The following is a 15,659-nucleotide window of genomic DNA, read 5'->3' on the forward strand; positions in this document are numbered from 1 at the left end:
TCATCGCACAGTGCGTATGCGCTCGTGTGTCGCTTCTCTCTGTATTGGAAAAAAGCCCCGTGTGGATCACAGCGATGTCAGTCCAGGCTGTGGCAGCGAAAATGGCCGAGGTCGAATTAAAAGACGTGGCCGTTAAAGACTCTCGCCCCGCTATTTCTCCGCTGACACCCAAGGCAGAGGAGAAAAAGAGTGAAAATAACTCTTCTTCATCATCATCGTCATCATCCTCCTCGGCGGCCGCGGCGGGGGAGCCGAGCCCGTTGGCCGCCGCACCGAACCCCGTGAAGATGCCACAGGCGTCCGCAATGAAGCGGTCCGACCCGCAGCAGAACGGCGGCGAGGCGTTCATCAACTGCGACGGCACAGTGGCCGAGGCCCCACGGATGAAAAAGGTAACGTGATTCGACACAGGGCAGTACGTGTGATCCGTGGTGGAGCTCGTTTTGTAGCGTCCGTCCGCCGCGGTGTGGCGATGATTCTGGCCTAACAACTGTCCCTCAGCACCGTAACAGCTGTAAACGAACGGTCTTTATCACACAGATGAAGTCTGACAGATCTACCAGGGTTTGTATCTGACTACGTCGATCTTGATCATGTTTCTAATGATTGATAGAGACCCGCAGTGCGCGTGTCGTGGCGCTGCATGCGTTTCATCTGGGGGCAAAAGACAGTTTGCTGGAAACATCTCTTTGTTGCAATACTAACACTTTATAATAGTTATTATTAACTAACATTATGCAATGCTTCGGGTCAGTAACATAACAGTTCAGTAGGCGATACTTATTACATTCTAAAATGAAAATGAAAGATTAATGACATTTCATTGTACATTAATGGGTTGTTAAGTATTCTATAATGCCATAATATTAGTTATTGGTCTTAATTAAAGTTATGATGCTTTTTTAAGTGTGCAACATTGTCATTTGTAAAATTAGTTTTAAGATAAAAATGCAACGTGAAAAGCCAGCAGGTTGGTTTGCCTTTGTATTTGAGTGTTGTGATGAGCTATGGAAGGACATTGCAATTAAATGTTTGTATTTACGGTCTGATGTCTTTATCTTGGCGATCATGGTTATGATTATATGTTACTTTGGTTTTTCTGCTTGCCTTTTTGGCCATAGACATGCCAGCATTCATTTAAACTCATCAGGCAATGCTTCCTGTGCAGGAGTTTACAACATAAAGAATTAGGACTTTTCTTTTCACGTTCAAAAAGTAGAAAGGTATGTTTCAATGTATGCAGGCCGGTTTGTGCCATTTAATGCATTTATAGGTGGCAAAGCACAGATCCCTCGGGAGAATAGAAAAGAAAGTATAGATTGACTATTAGTACCTCTGCAAAATCATTCATGTGGTTGTGGGCAGGGGCGTAGATTTGGCTTGAACATTGGTGGGGTTACAGTGTACGCCCCTGGTTGTGTCCTGATTGAGAACGTTTAATTGGGAAACACTGCACATATATGGATTTATCTTCTGTGTTTGAAATGTCAATTTTTGTTCCCTCTCAAAAAACAATGTGAAAATGTTTGTGGTGATAAAAATAACAAACTTGGTCTCAGATTGTATTAAAAATTGTTTAGTTTCTCTATATCTGTTTTTTTTAGGTTGTCACTTTCGATATAACTTTAAAAAGTCCGTTCCACCCCACTATGATGTTTTAATGGGAATAAATCAAGTTGGCATCTGCCTAGCATGAGACTCAACTTCAGCCAATACGCGGATACCGTTGACACTTCTCTCTATCATAAGCGGTGTGTGGCCAGGGACAGATCAGGTGCTTAAGGGAATTTTCCCTTTGCTGTATCACTCCGCCGAGTTTCTCTTGGCTTGACCTCTGACTCTTATCAGCCCTGGCTGTTGCTCGGAAGGTCTTGGCACGGGCTGTGTTCTGAATTTATCTCTTTACAATAAAATAATATATTTCCAATCTTATCGCGACAAGATGGTCCATAGTTCAAAGTGGAATTCTTAAATTAGATATTTACTCTTTATCGTATTAATTAAGCAATATTGCATAAGATAGAGTAAGTTGTTATAAACAAAGTAATTATTGGAAATTATTGGCCTGGATATAAGTGCAATCTAGCAGTGTTCTGGACTTTTTATGTGGACCGTGTCAAGACCATGAACTTTATGGCTCAGATTATCTGAAAGGGTATTTGGTCTGCACTTATATAGCACTTTTTTTTTTTTTTACATTAGAGGTTACCAAAGCGCTTTACACTGTGTCCCATTCACCCATTCACACACATTCCCACTCACACACCAATGGCGGCAGAGCTGCCATGCAAGGCGCTAGCCTGCCATTGGGAGCAACTTGGGGTTCAGTGTCATGCCCAGGGACATTTCAGTATGTGGAGTCATGTGGGCCGGGAATTGAGCCGCCAACCCTGCGATTGGCAGCCGACCCTCTCTACCATCTGAGCCACAGCCGCCCCATTAAAAGCATTTTTTTTATATAATCTTTTGTCTATTTAGACACTTATAAAGCACGTTCACTGTTCTGGAAGTGTTTGTTAAAATATGCCCGGAGCATGTGAGCGGAGTGGAGCTAGTTGTCTCTCTGCTTATGTGCGATCGCTCATGTTCAAAAGTCATCGCTCCACTCCTCGCTCATGAGCGAGCAGCATAAAGTAGAAAGAAATTTTGCAGAAGTTATTTGTCAACATTCTTGTTGCATCAGGTACAAAAAAATCCCTCTTCATTTTGGCATACAAACTAATATTTCACTTCACAAACAATTCCTTGTTGTAGGCTACTTTAAAAAAAATTGCTTTGTTCCCTAATTGGACGTGGTTATTTTATATGGGGACGTGGGCGAATGTAACCTAATTACCAAATTTTCTCATTGATTGTAATCATGTTAATCGTTCATGTCAATAATTTTTATGTACTTTTTGCGGGCTACACGTTCCCGCACCGGTAATGATAGTAGCGTCTTTTACCTATCAAACACTCTGTAAAAATAACCCCTGTTATTCTTATCCCATGTGAATTAACATGTTGGTAAAACATCAGTGAATCTTCTTTAACTAATTGTTTCTAAAGTTCACCAAGTGTCTGAAGTGGATGTTGGTAATTGAGAATACACCAGAAAATGTGTGAAAATGCGTTTCAAAACTTCATCTAACGCTGACCGTTGCGTGCTAATTTTGGGATTTTTAGCAGAGTGAATGGGAAAAATTGTGTTGAGCTCCGCGTTTCGCAAAAATAAAATTACATAATGTGAAAAGATTGTCTATATTTTTAATTCAAGAGTATACCATAAGATTACAGGCTTGCTAATTTAACCAGTTCTGTTGTATTTTGCCAGATATTCAAGTCAGTTTCTTCTAATAATCCCAGAAACATATGAACATGTAATGTTTAATACTTCATAATTAATCAGCACTGCTAAATAGCATACATTTTCTCATGGGTCAGTTACACGTGACAGCAGTGTGTAAATGCAGTCAACAATCTCATCTCTGTGATTTAAACAGACATTGCTTATCCCGTGCAAATCGAAGGTAAACCTTACAGACGTCCGATGTAGCCTAATAAAATGATTTAACTTTATAGACGTAAGAACTGCCTCTGTGCTCTCATTGCACTGTAGTCGTTGAAATCGGCATGTCACCATCAGTTCACGAATCACACAGAGTTTAAACGCTGCCTTATCTCTGATAATCCACTCTGTTTAAAATCTTGAACCTAATACAGCAGTCAACACCAGATATTTGTCAGTGTAGAGGCACACAGAAATGAATGTGGCCACACAAGATATGTAGCGCATTCTGTAGAGAGCGGAAAGTTAGCGCCTCGTGGGAGGCCGCTCTTCTTGCTCCAGCGAAATTTCGATTGCTCCTCTCCCACTCCACTTACATGCTCTGAACATACCTGTATTGATTCTGTGAAGTGAATGACTGGAGAGGGAAGGGCGGGAACTTATTACTAGGTAGACCGATTAATCAGTTTTAACTATCAGCCGATTAATCGGTTATCACCTTTTCCACCACCTTAGTTATCGGTATCATGCCTGTGTATTCTGTCTCATCACAGATTCAGCTATATGTAGGTGCTTATGGCTTGTAGTTCAACTAAGGACTGTTATGACCTTTGTGACCTCCAGGCATTGGCCTGAAATTTGCATTTAATGGATTAGAGATTATAAGGGTGTAAGGAGGAATTGGGGTGCTAATAGATGTTCACACTGCTCCTCTTACATTGTTCCCATTGCAGCGAGTGAGCTGCCGTTACTTTGGCATCAGACGTGAGGTTTGCACATGCCTTGCACTGTTGTGAGGTTATGTCACTAAGCTTTTGTTCCCAGGATGCTCATGCCTAACAGGCTTATGGTGTGATGCAAACAATGCGGGGGAAGCCCTTTACATGACTTGCAAGTTACAATGCTAGGAATGTTCCAGGTATAGTTTTCTTATAATAGCTATTATTTATCATTTATACACTGCCAGTGAAATGTTTGGGGACACCTACGAGTTCATTATCATTACTATATACTACAGATTAGAAGAAAGTAAAGTCATCAAAACTATTAAATGGCACAAGTGGAATATAGGAATTATTTAGTGACCAGAAAATGTATAGATAATGAAAACGGTCTTATATTTGACATGTTTTTAAACAGCAGGCTATTGTTTCCAGTATGCTGGGGACTTATTGGCTGCTTTTCCTTCTTTATCTGGTCCAACATATCCATTTAACAAAAAATGAATTAATAATTAAAGTTTTGTTTTGTATTTGTCTACAGAAATAAAGTCAAGTAATAAAGCATAAAACTTGAGGTCAAAAGATTAAGATCATGACAAACAAATTAAATCAAGTGTGTTCAAACTTTTGACTGGTATTGTACGTTAATAATAGGGATGCACGTGTATCGGTGTCCGGGTATTGGCTGAGGTTGAGTCTCATGCCAGGCAGATGCCAACTTTACCTTTTAAACCCTCATTCTTTTATTTTGGCATTCTGAGCTCTCCAGGAGCTCCTGTAAGTGTCTGTTTGTAGGCAAGTTCACAGTAGTTTAATTCACTTCTTATTAAAATTCTTGTCAAATGCACCTCTGGCGACATTATAAATGAACCGAATTATTGAGCATCTACACCTGAGATGTTGTTCGTGAGTAGCACTCAAATATTGCGCAACACGTTAAGGCTAAAAATAGCCTTGTGTGAACAGAGCAGTGCCATTCACTGAAGCGCTGGAGCTGCGCGTGCATTTTATATATTTACTTATTAAACACAGCTTTTTGTTATTCACAGAGCTATCGCACGTCTTCAAGTGGCCTTGAATAAAATGCACGAGTCATATAAAGTACTTTAATTGTCTTTTATGTCATTTTTTGAGCTTGACAGTAACGAACGTGACTAACACAGTTTCGAATTTGGATCGGGCTCGTCGGACCGATACTCCATCCGTCTAAAAGCTTCAGCATCTGAGCCGATAAAAATCCAGGTATCGGATCGGTGCATCCCTAGTTAATAATGCAATAGAGTACATAATAATTTTAAAGGTGAGTGATAGGGTGGTTTTATTTCTCAAATAACACAAGGAAAACTGGTAGTTTTACTCTTTATTTAGAGCAATATAAATATAGGTTATTTCCCAATTAGTTTGTGCTTTTCACAGAAACTAGGCCTCATGTTTATTATAAACAGCCTAGAAGTCAAGATGGTGCTTGCAAAGACCTGTTTTTCTTTTTCTTTTTTTTTTCTTTTTTTTCTTTTTTCCTTTCAATCTTAAATCACAATTTTTTTTATCAGTGATATCTTGCTGATATATATGGTGGAGTTCTGTTTGCCTGAACTTTCCAAGTTCCCATGACTCGATATCTTGGTGAGTGGCTCTCAGTTCGAGAGTCCTTCCTTGAGTCAGAGCTTGTATGACACCAATGTCTCTTTTATCATGTCAACAACCACCACAACTATGATACTCCGAAGTATGTAGAAAAGCAATGCAGCTAGCTTTTTATCATTGGATTTTTACCTCTTTCTTTGTTTTGTATCTTTCATTTTTTTTACTTGTATCCACTCCTCTATTTCTTTTTTGGGGAGTGTTAAAATTTTTGCTTTGAAATTAAGGCCAAGGACATTTGTGGAACATACCGTGATTTGGTCTGTAGCAGTTCGCTCATTACCAAGTTCCTCATTGCTCACATGACGTCCGTTGAGATTTCAGCCTGCGCTCGGTGAGAGCAGTTGACAGGAAAATATTTGTCACTATGGTGTGAAGTTTGTTGACTTTGATTAATGGTGAAATGGAAGTAGAGAGCTAGATCTATACGTTTGTGCCTGCCTGTGTTTATCTGCGCTCTGAAATTACCCAATGAAACATTTAGGAGGCAGTTTTTCATTTGCTAGTGTTAGACTGACATAAGATGTTTCCTTTTACTATTCCCGTAATTTTCAATAATTAATCTCATTACCATCACTCAGTAATGTATTATGCTTAAAAAGATGCTGTTGTACAATAGTTTTTTAATAGGAAACACCAATATGTAATTTTTGGACCGATACGATTATTCACAGCTCATTGTGGCCGATACTATAACAGATAATTAAAAACTGTTTTTAAAAATACGATCACAATTAGTGGTCAACCGATATACTGTAGAGGCCTATAAGTTGGCCGATATTCGAATTGTTTTCCGTATTGGCAACGTCCGTTAATTTTTCCCATTTTCCCGATTTGTTTCTTAAGGACGCGAGGGCGCAGCGAATCGGCCGTTTGCATGTGAAGCGTCTGAGACATGTAAATGTTCTTTTGTGACGTGCCATCGTGTTACTACAATAATAGACCGGTGTCCAACAACATTCGCATATCAGAACCACCATAGACGTGCCTGAGCTCATGATTGGCCACCTACAGTCTTAGGACGTTCCCCTTAGTAACGTTCTAGATGAGAACTCTTATGAGGAGTGGAACAACTGTGATGACTTTTCCTCTTTTGCATTCTGACTCACAGAAGTACCCTTGTAGTGAGTTTTTTTTGTGACTAGTGAATGTGGTCGTGACCATGTAGCATATGCTGAATTCAGCGTACATAATGTTGAAATGCACTATAAACAATTTGCACTATCGACACTATCTTTTACAATAAAGTATTTTATTGCTGTTTAGGGAATTGTAAAATTAGCTGCAGCACTCCTCATCTCGCTTGTCATAATTTTAGTTTTATATGATCTCAAGTTACGTTAAATGACAATGCGACTATTCGACAATGGAATTTTTTTCTTATTTTCGCTGAGATTTGCAGTTACAAATGACAATACATCGAGTGCAATGCTTGTTAGTGTTTTCCATGAAGGCACCCACCAGAGTTTTGTAGACAGCCGGAGGCGGCACGAAATTTGACGGAGGAGGCCGCCTAGTAATTCTCTATGCAGGAAAAACCCTGTTCCTAATATATTATCAATTTCTTCATGTGCTAATAAATTGCAAAAATTTGACGACTAAACAGAAATCAGAAGAAACTGCTGTCTACCATTTAAAATAAAAATAATATAGTGCTAAATAAGATTTTATCATTTTTTTTTAACAATTTTATGTTTATCTTCTTTACTGTATTAAATAGTAAATAGTCATTGTATCAGCCTATCGGCCATCCTGCTCTCTGGATATCGGCCATTAAAAATCCCATGTTGGTCGACCACTAATCACAATTAACGGGAAAAGGTAAGAACATAATGCAGTTTGAATATTTGTGAGTTGGAAATGTTATAAAAGTCTCAACTCGTCATATACAAGAAGCACATTAGTTTCACTCACAAACTAGTGTCTTTAACCATCTCATGCCACTTTGTGACAATTATTTCAAGATCTATGTGTTTGTTTTTGGGCTTGTTTTAATCACAATCATTTGTTCTAATAAAGATCAGGTTTTCATATTGTGTATTACTGTTCCATAAACAGAATATGGGAAATGGTTGTTACTTACAGCAGATGATCCTGATTTAAACATGCCTCATAATAATTAATGATATAATAATCATCATAAATCCTAAAAAAAATGATAACGATCTCACTGAGTGACAAGTGCTTGGTTTGCAACATTAGCTTCTCTTTAATTGTCATACATGCCGAGTCCCTGCCTGAAGGAAAGAAGCAGAGGTAGTTTCAAGAAAATAAACGGTGTCAAATTATGGTCGGAAATATCGGTGGTAATTGTATTATCTTGCATCCCTATTTTTTTATTTAAAATTGCAATAATGAAAGGCAGTTTGTGCTATAATTAATTTCTTCATTACATTTTAAATATTTTTTTTTCATGTCGCGCTAATGTGAATATCATAATGATCATCCTTTGCATTTGAGAATTGGCCGAACTGTCATGAACAATGTCACAATGTAAAACATCTTAATGATAGTAAATGATCTTAATAGCCCTTAAAAGGTTTCAATTTCTATACAACAATACTTCTTTTGTTTCTTTTGACTTGGGAGTAAAATAGGGCCAGAACATTTTCTTGAAACGTTTCATGAGAATCACCCGATAACTGTCAAATTTCAGCATATAGGAAACCTGCGTTGACATGAGATTTCAAATCTGATTATTCTCTGCTTTAATATCAAAACATAAACAGTGACCGTAAAGTTGTTTACATGCAACTAGATATCAAGGTAGTGGACAAAATCCTGATTTTTTTTTTTGTTGCTTAAAAAGTTTATGACCTTACCCCGTTCAAGTAAAACTGTTAAAGGCGTTTACAAGGCCTAATATGTTGTTGGCTTGTTGAGCGTAGTTGATGTAAGAGCATCCATGTAAATGTGCTTATTAACATTTCCACAACAGATGAATTTGATAAACTCATATCCACTCAAAGTTTTCCCATCTGTCAGCAATTGTAATTTGGTCACAGTCTGAAGCCGTGAACTTTGGAGGCCTGGTTCACCATATTTTATTCATGCCACTTGTTGTTGAAGAATTGAAGCAATGGACAACATTTGTGACTCAAACTGACAAACTAAGTACACTTGGATTATGCTCTAAAGGAAAGTGGCACTACAGTCAAGCAATCGAACATGGTGGTCATGCCGACTGATGCATTTAGGGAGTGATGGACTCATCATCAGTACAGTGAACTGCACGTCTGGTACCTTGACCGCTAACAGAAAACAGTGCCCTCCCTGAATCATCATCTCCCGTTCTCAAACACCCATCTCTGTGTCCTTGGCAGCAACCCTAATGGTGCACTTCACCAGGACCACCTATCACTTTAAAGGGCACAGCTGAGTTTTCCCTTTTACTCATGCAGACTTACCCACATCCCAGCTTGTTCACTGAAATCACCCAGTGTCTGCTCAAGTGCCATAATGACTCCATGTAATGTGGAGACAACAGATATACCGTGTGTGAGCCAATGCCAACCAAATAAACACAAATGTGCCAGCTCACTGCTGCTTTCAGTAGGATGTGGCACTTTTGTGTCGCGATTATTAAATAACTGTCTGATCGGAGTTATTTTATCTTACCACGTTTTTGAGACAACCGCAATTATTGGGCATTCAAATTCCAATTACATTCCGGTCAATCCATTGAACTGAGTCTGAGCATCACTGAGCCGCACCACAGAGGTAAACTAGCTCCTGTCCTGAAGAGCGTGTGAAGCGCTCTGATGCGCGTGCTGTCACTGGCAGCTCGCACCATCAGCAAAGACACGCACCAAACTCCCGCGAAAATGTATATGTTGATAGTGAAAGCTCCGGTTTCACTTTAAATGATCCTGTAATGGCAGAGGTTCCTGGTTCATACACGCTGTGTTAAGCAGGCAGGAGACACAGGCTTTTGCTACTTGACAAATAAGGGTTCGTAGTTTTAATCAGATCACTAAAATAATGTGTGAAAGTGAAGAAATTAGGGATTTTTTTTTTTTTTTTTTTTTACTATTGCATAATATAATTGAAATATAATATATATATCAAAATTATAGATTTATTTTTAATTAAAAAAATTATAAAATAGGTGTTCAAAAAGCAAGTATAAAATTGCACATGTAAAATTTATCAAAACTAAATTTCACCAAAAAGAGACACATTATAAATATTTAGGAATATTTTAATATTTAAAACATAATTTTTCGTATCATTCATACGTTTTTAAAGCCTTAAAAACCTGTTTTATTATTTTAAATTCTTTTATTAAAGCCTGTTTTATTATTTGATGTTGAATATGTAAAAAATGACTTCTTATTGTGTATGAAGAAAAGCACACTTTAAAAAATGACAGTTTATATGGCAATTAATCGTGAAAGCCCTTAACTAGACAATTAATCGCCACAGCCCTAAAACAGACAATTGATCGTCATAATCTCAATTATTTGTTTGACAATTAATCATCAGGCAAATGTCATAATCTTGACAGTCCTTGTGTCAGATCTCTCCTTGAGATTGGTCTCCTGTTCTTTTTTCTTTCATAAATGTAATGTTTGTACTCTTCCCTCAGACTGAGCATTAGGATATTGTGCAATGTGTGCTGCCATATGTTGCTTCCATTTCCCAGCGAACCTGCTCAAGAGATTGCTGTTTCCATAACGTTGCTTGATAAGCCATTGGAGTGCAATCTGTGACTTGCTCGTTATGGTTTATCATCACAACTAAGCTTCATAATAGCAAGGCTAAAGACCAGTCAAAATAGGCATCAGTGAGGCAAATCTGTTGGTGGCTGCCAGCTGTTGTCTGATTGCATGGCTGGTTTAGCTAACCCATAGGAAGCAAGCTTGAACACCAGGTCCAAGCTGTGTGCCTGCCAGGTGGTTGTGTTTTCCTTCTGCTGCAAGTCATGTATTCAATAGTACATGTTAAGCTTTGCTTTGTAGTTATTGTGAAATAAGAACATTTTAATCCGTGGTTTATACATTTGCTTACTGAATACATTTGAATTTGCCTGATGTTGAGTGAAAGAGTGAATTCGCATCACTTATTCAAGCTGTGCAAGTGAAAGATTAACCACTGGTCAGAAGGTTGCTGGGAATGTGCTACTGAACAGCTTTTCCATTTACAAAATTGGCATTCCATATACAAATGGTGACCGGATTGGTTTGTGGTCCTTGGAATGGTGTAAATTATTTCTGAATGTGTTTGTGTTCAGAAGTTTGAAATGATCCTTTTTACAGAATTGTAAAAACATTGATGGATAATTCAAGATACTTTCTGTCATTTGACAGATAAAGAAATACAGGAACTGTTCTAATGTGTTGTATTGAAAGTTCTTCAGGTGAAATAGGTCTATGCTTGCCGAAATTCCAAACACTGCCCCAGTTGCTGAAGCTGGAATTGTGGTTGAATTAGGGCTGGGTGATAAAACGATAGCGATATATATCACGATAAAGAAAATCCACAGTAAGCTTTTGAGGAATTTTCGATATTTACTGTGTGTTGCTAAAACACAAGCAGTTCGACTGTGTTTCCACTGGGGTGGATGAAATCTGCTCACAGCGCTAGGAGAGAGCTTGCTCCGCACCGCTGCCAATCCCACGACCCACCTTGCGAGCATGACGCTCGGCTTTCATAGGAACTAATTGAAAACGCTCTCAGCTTCTCTCACAAATGCTCCAGTGGTAACGTAGGGTCAGACTGGATGAACTTGCTAATGCTAGCTGCCTTGCTAACGATTAGGCTACATCGGACACCGGATTGATTCCATCCGCACCGCAAGACTTCATGACAACGGTTGCGCCCTCTCATCGTCTCTAGTGAAGAGCGCGACAGAACAACAGTGATGTGGACAACAGCTCTGATCTTTCTGCACTGTAATCTTGAATATTGTTCTCTAGCAACAAAGATTTCTGCCCTGTCCCACTCCGCAAACTTTGCCTCTTCTCCATGCATGTGTGTAGACATGAAGCGCCGCATGAGTTAACGTGGTTTCAAAGCACCTTTTAGACCAAAACGTTTTTCCCTTCTAAATGTATCTTTATTAATCGGCATGTTACGAGCCTTTAATAATAAACAAATCAAATAAACAAATAGATTTCCGTTCTAATTTTGTGAATGTCTGGAATGGATTAGGAAAGACTAAAATTAGTAGTTGGTAGACTAGTCTCTCACTTTAATGTAAATATACAAATGTTTTTTAAATGTTTTTTTAAAATTTTTTTCTAAATTTTCTCTCGGGACACCCCTGAACCCACATTCAGCATCATTCCACAGTCACAAGGGCTTCTATGCCCCATACTTGGGTATCTGAATTTAAAGAAATATAAAAAATATTTCATTTTAATGTAAAAATATTCCAACAAATACTGGACTGCTGTCACTATGCTTCAGAACAAACAGATGATCTTTTAACATTCATTTTCAATTGATAAACGGTAAAAGATCCCGCAGACCCCACTGCTTTGGCCGTCTCTGGACCCCCTGTGCAGTTTTGTAGAGACTATTTTGACTGTTTAGAAGTCAACTTTGAAAGTGCAATGTGTAAATATATATCATGATAAATATCTATATCGAACAATATGAAAAAGATTATCGTGATAACAATTTTGGCCATATCGCCCAGCCCTAGGTTGAATGTATGGGCAAGTGTGAGCTCCAGTTTGCAAGTGAAATGTCCACAGAGAGGTACCTAGAGCAAACTGTAATGTGACCTGTTTTTTTGTTGTAAAATATGTAATACAGTCAATAGGAATGCATATTTCATTAACCATTTGCCCTAACCCAAACACCAGCCGTAAATATAACTGTCAGTGGAGTACAAATGTAATTTTAGAGTGAAAATGCAACCTCAGAATCGCATGCATCATTGATTATGTAAATGCGATTACTTTCTGGTTTCAGTGGGACCAGATGGTACATTCAAGTCATGTCATGAACACCACAAACCAGCACCACTAAGTAATATCAAGTGGGGAACTGAATGTACTGTATTTTGAACCAAGTAGTTCCAAGTAAGGGTCGTGTTGATTTAAGAATCATGGTGAAATTGGGGGCCTGGGTAGCTCGGCAAGTATTTGGCACGTGATGAGTTGTGCGTGGATGCTGCGGCGATTAGAGTGGGCCCGATTAGAGTGGGCCTCTACATGTGCTACGTCTCCGCGGTAACGCGCTCAACAAGCGACGTGATAAGATGTGCGGATTGACTGTCTCAGACGCAGATGCAACTGAGATTGGTCCTTCGCCAACCGGATTGAGGTGAGTCAATACGCTACCACGAGGATTTAGAGCGCATTGGGAATTGTCCATTCCAAATTTGGGAGAAAATTGTATTTGTTTGATGAAGCGATAGACTTGTACAATGAAACGAGTAATAAAAAGGATAGATAAATCACCAATTACACATCTAATGCATGGTTTTGCTCTTTTTGTGTGTTGCCATTAGTGCTAAAAAGCTTCCTGTCTATTCCAGCAAGTATAAAAGTGTAAAAGAGATATGAAATTGCGAAACGGGTCTGTTCTTTCTAACTAAAATCAGTTTAACACGCATCAATTCATATTTACAATATCTGACATCATATATACGAACTTCCCTGGACGACTTGAATGCTCCAAGAGCCTCTGTCTATAAATTTGCTTGAGCAACACGCCATCCGTTATGACATATGTCTATATGTAATGCAGGGCTCAACTGTTATGTTTCTCCCCATCTAGGGGTCGGGAAGACAACTAACAAGAGATAAAGAACTTAAAGCAAGAAAAAAAAAAGACGTGTTTGGGGGTCTTCACTCCTGTCCCAGCCAACAACTACCACAACAGGTTATTAAGACAGTTAACAAGTTTATTTTCCTCTTATAAATACAAAACAAATGGAAGCATAAAGTCTTCAAGAGGGGACCAGGCCAAAATGAGTCTAACTGAAAGGGAGGCACAAACTACTTACCCTTACCACAAAGAAAGAGAAAATTAACAACATAAATCTTGCCTCACTCCCTATCTGGCCATAAACAGGAGAAAACAGGTTAAATAGTGAAGAAAATGGCGCCCACCTCTCTACCGCTTCCGTAGACCAATGGGTGGAAATGGTTGCACACCCAACAAAGGAACTTATAATGTTTAACGTGGGATAACAGTTTAACATAAAAATACAACTGGTGGTTTACAATTAACAACAGCTCTTAAGTCACAAAGACTACCAATGCTGGGGCAGGAGGAACGTGTCTCTCCTCTAGCAGACTTTCCACCTCAGCTTTATTCATCGGTTCTTCTGGTAGTGCACCAATCAGAGCTGCTCAGCACCTGATCTTAATTACTTGCAGCTGATGTAAATTAACCTGGATGGGATGACAGAGAACACAAGGGAGACAACAGAAAACATACAGACAATGTATAAGCAATATACAGTCAACTTCTACATCCACAGATGTGACAAGGAACTAAAAGAAAGATACGTCCTAGGGCGTAACACAACGTTAAGGGTTTTTTCTGTTGGGCCAGTGCTTCAGATGTTTACTGGCCCTAGCAAAATTTTCACTGGCCCCAACACAAAAATGACAAATAGCCACGGAGCTATGTCTCCGCGGTAACGTACTCAACAAGCCACATAAGATGCGTGGATTGATGGTCTTGGATGCAGAGGCAACTGAGATTCATCCTACACCACCCAGATTGAGGCAAGTTCACTATGCCACCACAAGGACTTGGAGCACATTGGGAATTGGGCATTCCAAATTGGGGAGAAAAAATACAATGTCCCCCAAAATTGAATCCCATTTATAATTTGTAAGAAATGATTTATGCCTTATGTAATCCCATATACATTTACATTTACATTTATGCATTTGGCAGACGCTTTTATCCAAAGCGACTTACAGTGCACTTATTACAGGGACAATCTCCCCCGGAGCAACCTGGAGTTAAGTGCCTTGCTCAAGGGCCCAACAGTGGCATCTTGGTGGTGCTGGGGCTTGAACCCCCGACCTTCTGGTCAGTAACCCTGAGCCTCAACCACTGAGCCACCACTGCCCCCATATATGCCCTTTACAGATATAAAATCATAAATACATCATATTAACCTCAGCCGTCCTGCCATTTACACATGTGCTTTTAAACCAAGAGTTCTGTGGAGGAGAGATGATGGGTTTTCGGTCACCCGTTTAGACATACTTTCGTGCAACTTTTGCTCATGTGTAGTGTTTTCACAAGAAGGATCAAAGATTTAGGCACAGAGTTAAATATCTGATTATTGGCTGAGAGAACAGACTTGCTACTAAATCGGTTGTGATGTGTAATATATAGTAGGTTGACATTAGGCCTAATCTGTGAATTAACAATGTGTATTTAACATGAAATCAGACAACCCAATCAAGACTAACACTGACTGATATACAAAGAACAAAAACACCTGTATGGTCCAGAAATGAGACATGTAACAGGTGTTTTATGAGGATGACATGAATATTCATCTTAACCCTGCAGCTTAACCGCTCTGATGATGATAATAGCCTGATAGCCATAGTGATCTTGCTTCTTTGCATATCAAATGCCATCAGGGCTGGATTGGTAATCTGACATACCGGGCATTTTCCTGGTGGGCCGATGCACGTTGGGGCCGATCAGGGGCGGACTGGCTATCGGGAGACCCGAGGGGTCTGGTGGTTCGGCTGCGAAATGGGCCAAATGGGCCGCGATAAGTTAAAATGTCGAATTAATGTTTACGTTTTGAAACATTACCTGTCAAGCCCTGTAATGTAATGACATATGTCTATATAGTAATGAAAATAATGACAGAA

At 39.2% G+C, this 15,659-nt stretch overlaps 1 protein-coding gene across 1 annotated transcript in view; it reads left to right on the forward strand.

Moving 5' to 3' along the window:
- The first annotated feature begins 34 nt into the window (after positions 1-34).
- Positions 35-15,659, forward strand: part of LOC127637216 (putative adenosylhomocysteinase 3) — a 45,321-nt gene continuing 29,696 nt past the window's right edge. The window contains exon 1 of the mRNA XM_052118166.1: positions 35-392. Within this exon, the coding sequence (XP_051974126.1) occupies positions 75-392 (318 nt within the window). The 5' untranslated portion in view covers positions 35-74. The remainder of the gene's footprint in view (positions 393-15,659) is intronic.

This window comes from Xyrauchen texanus, chromosome 45 (genome assembly GCF_025860055.1).
Source record: "Xyrauchen texanus isolate HMW12.3.18 chromosome 45, RBS_HiC_50CHRs, whole genome shotgun sequence".
NCBI lineage: Eukaryota > Metazoa > Chordata > Actinopteri > Cypriniformes > Catostomidae > Xyrauchen > Xyrauchen texanus.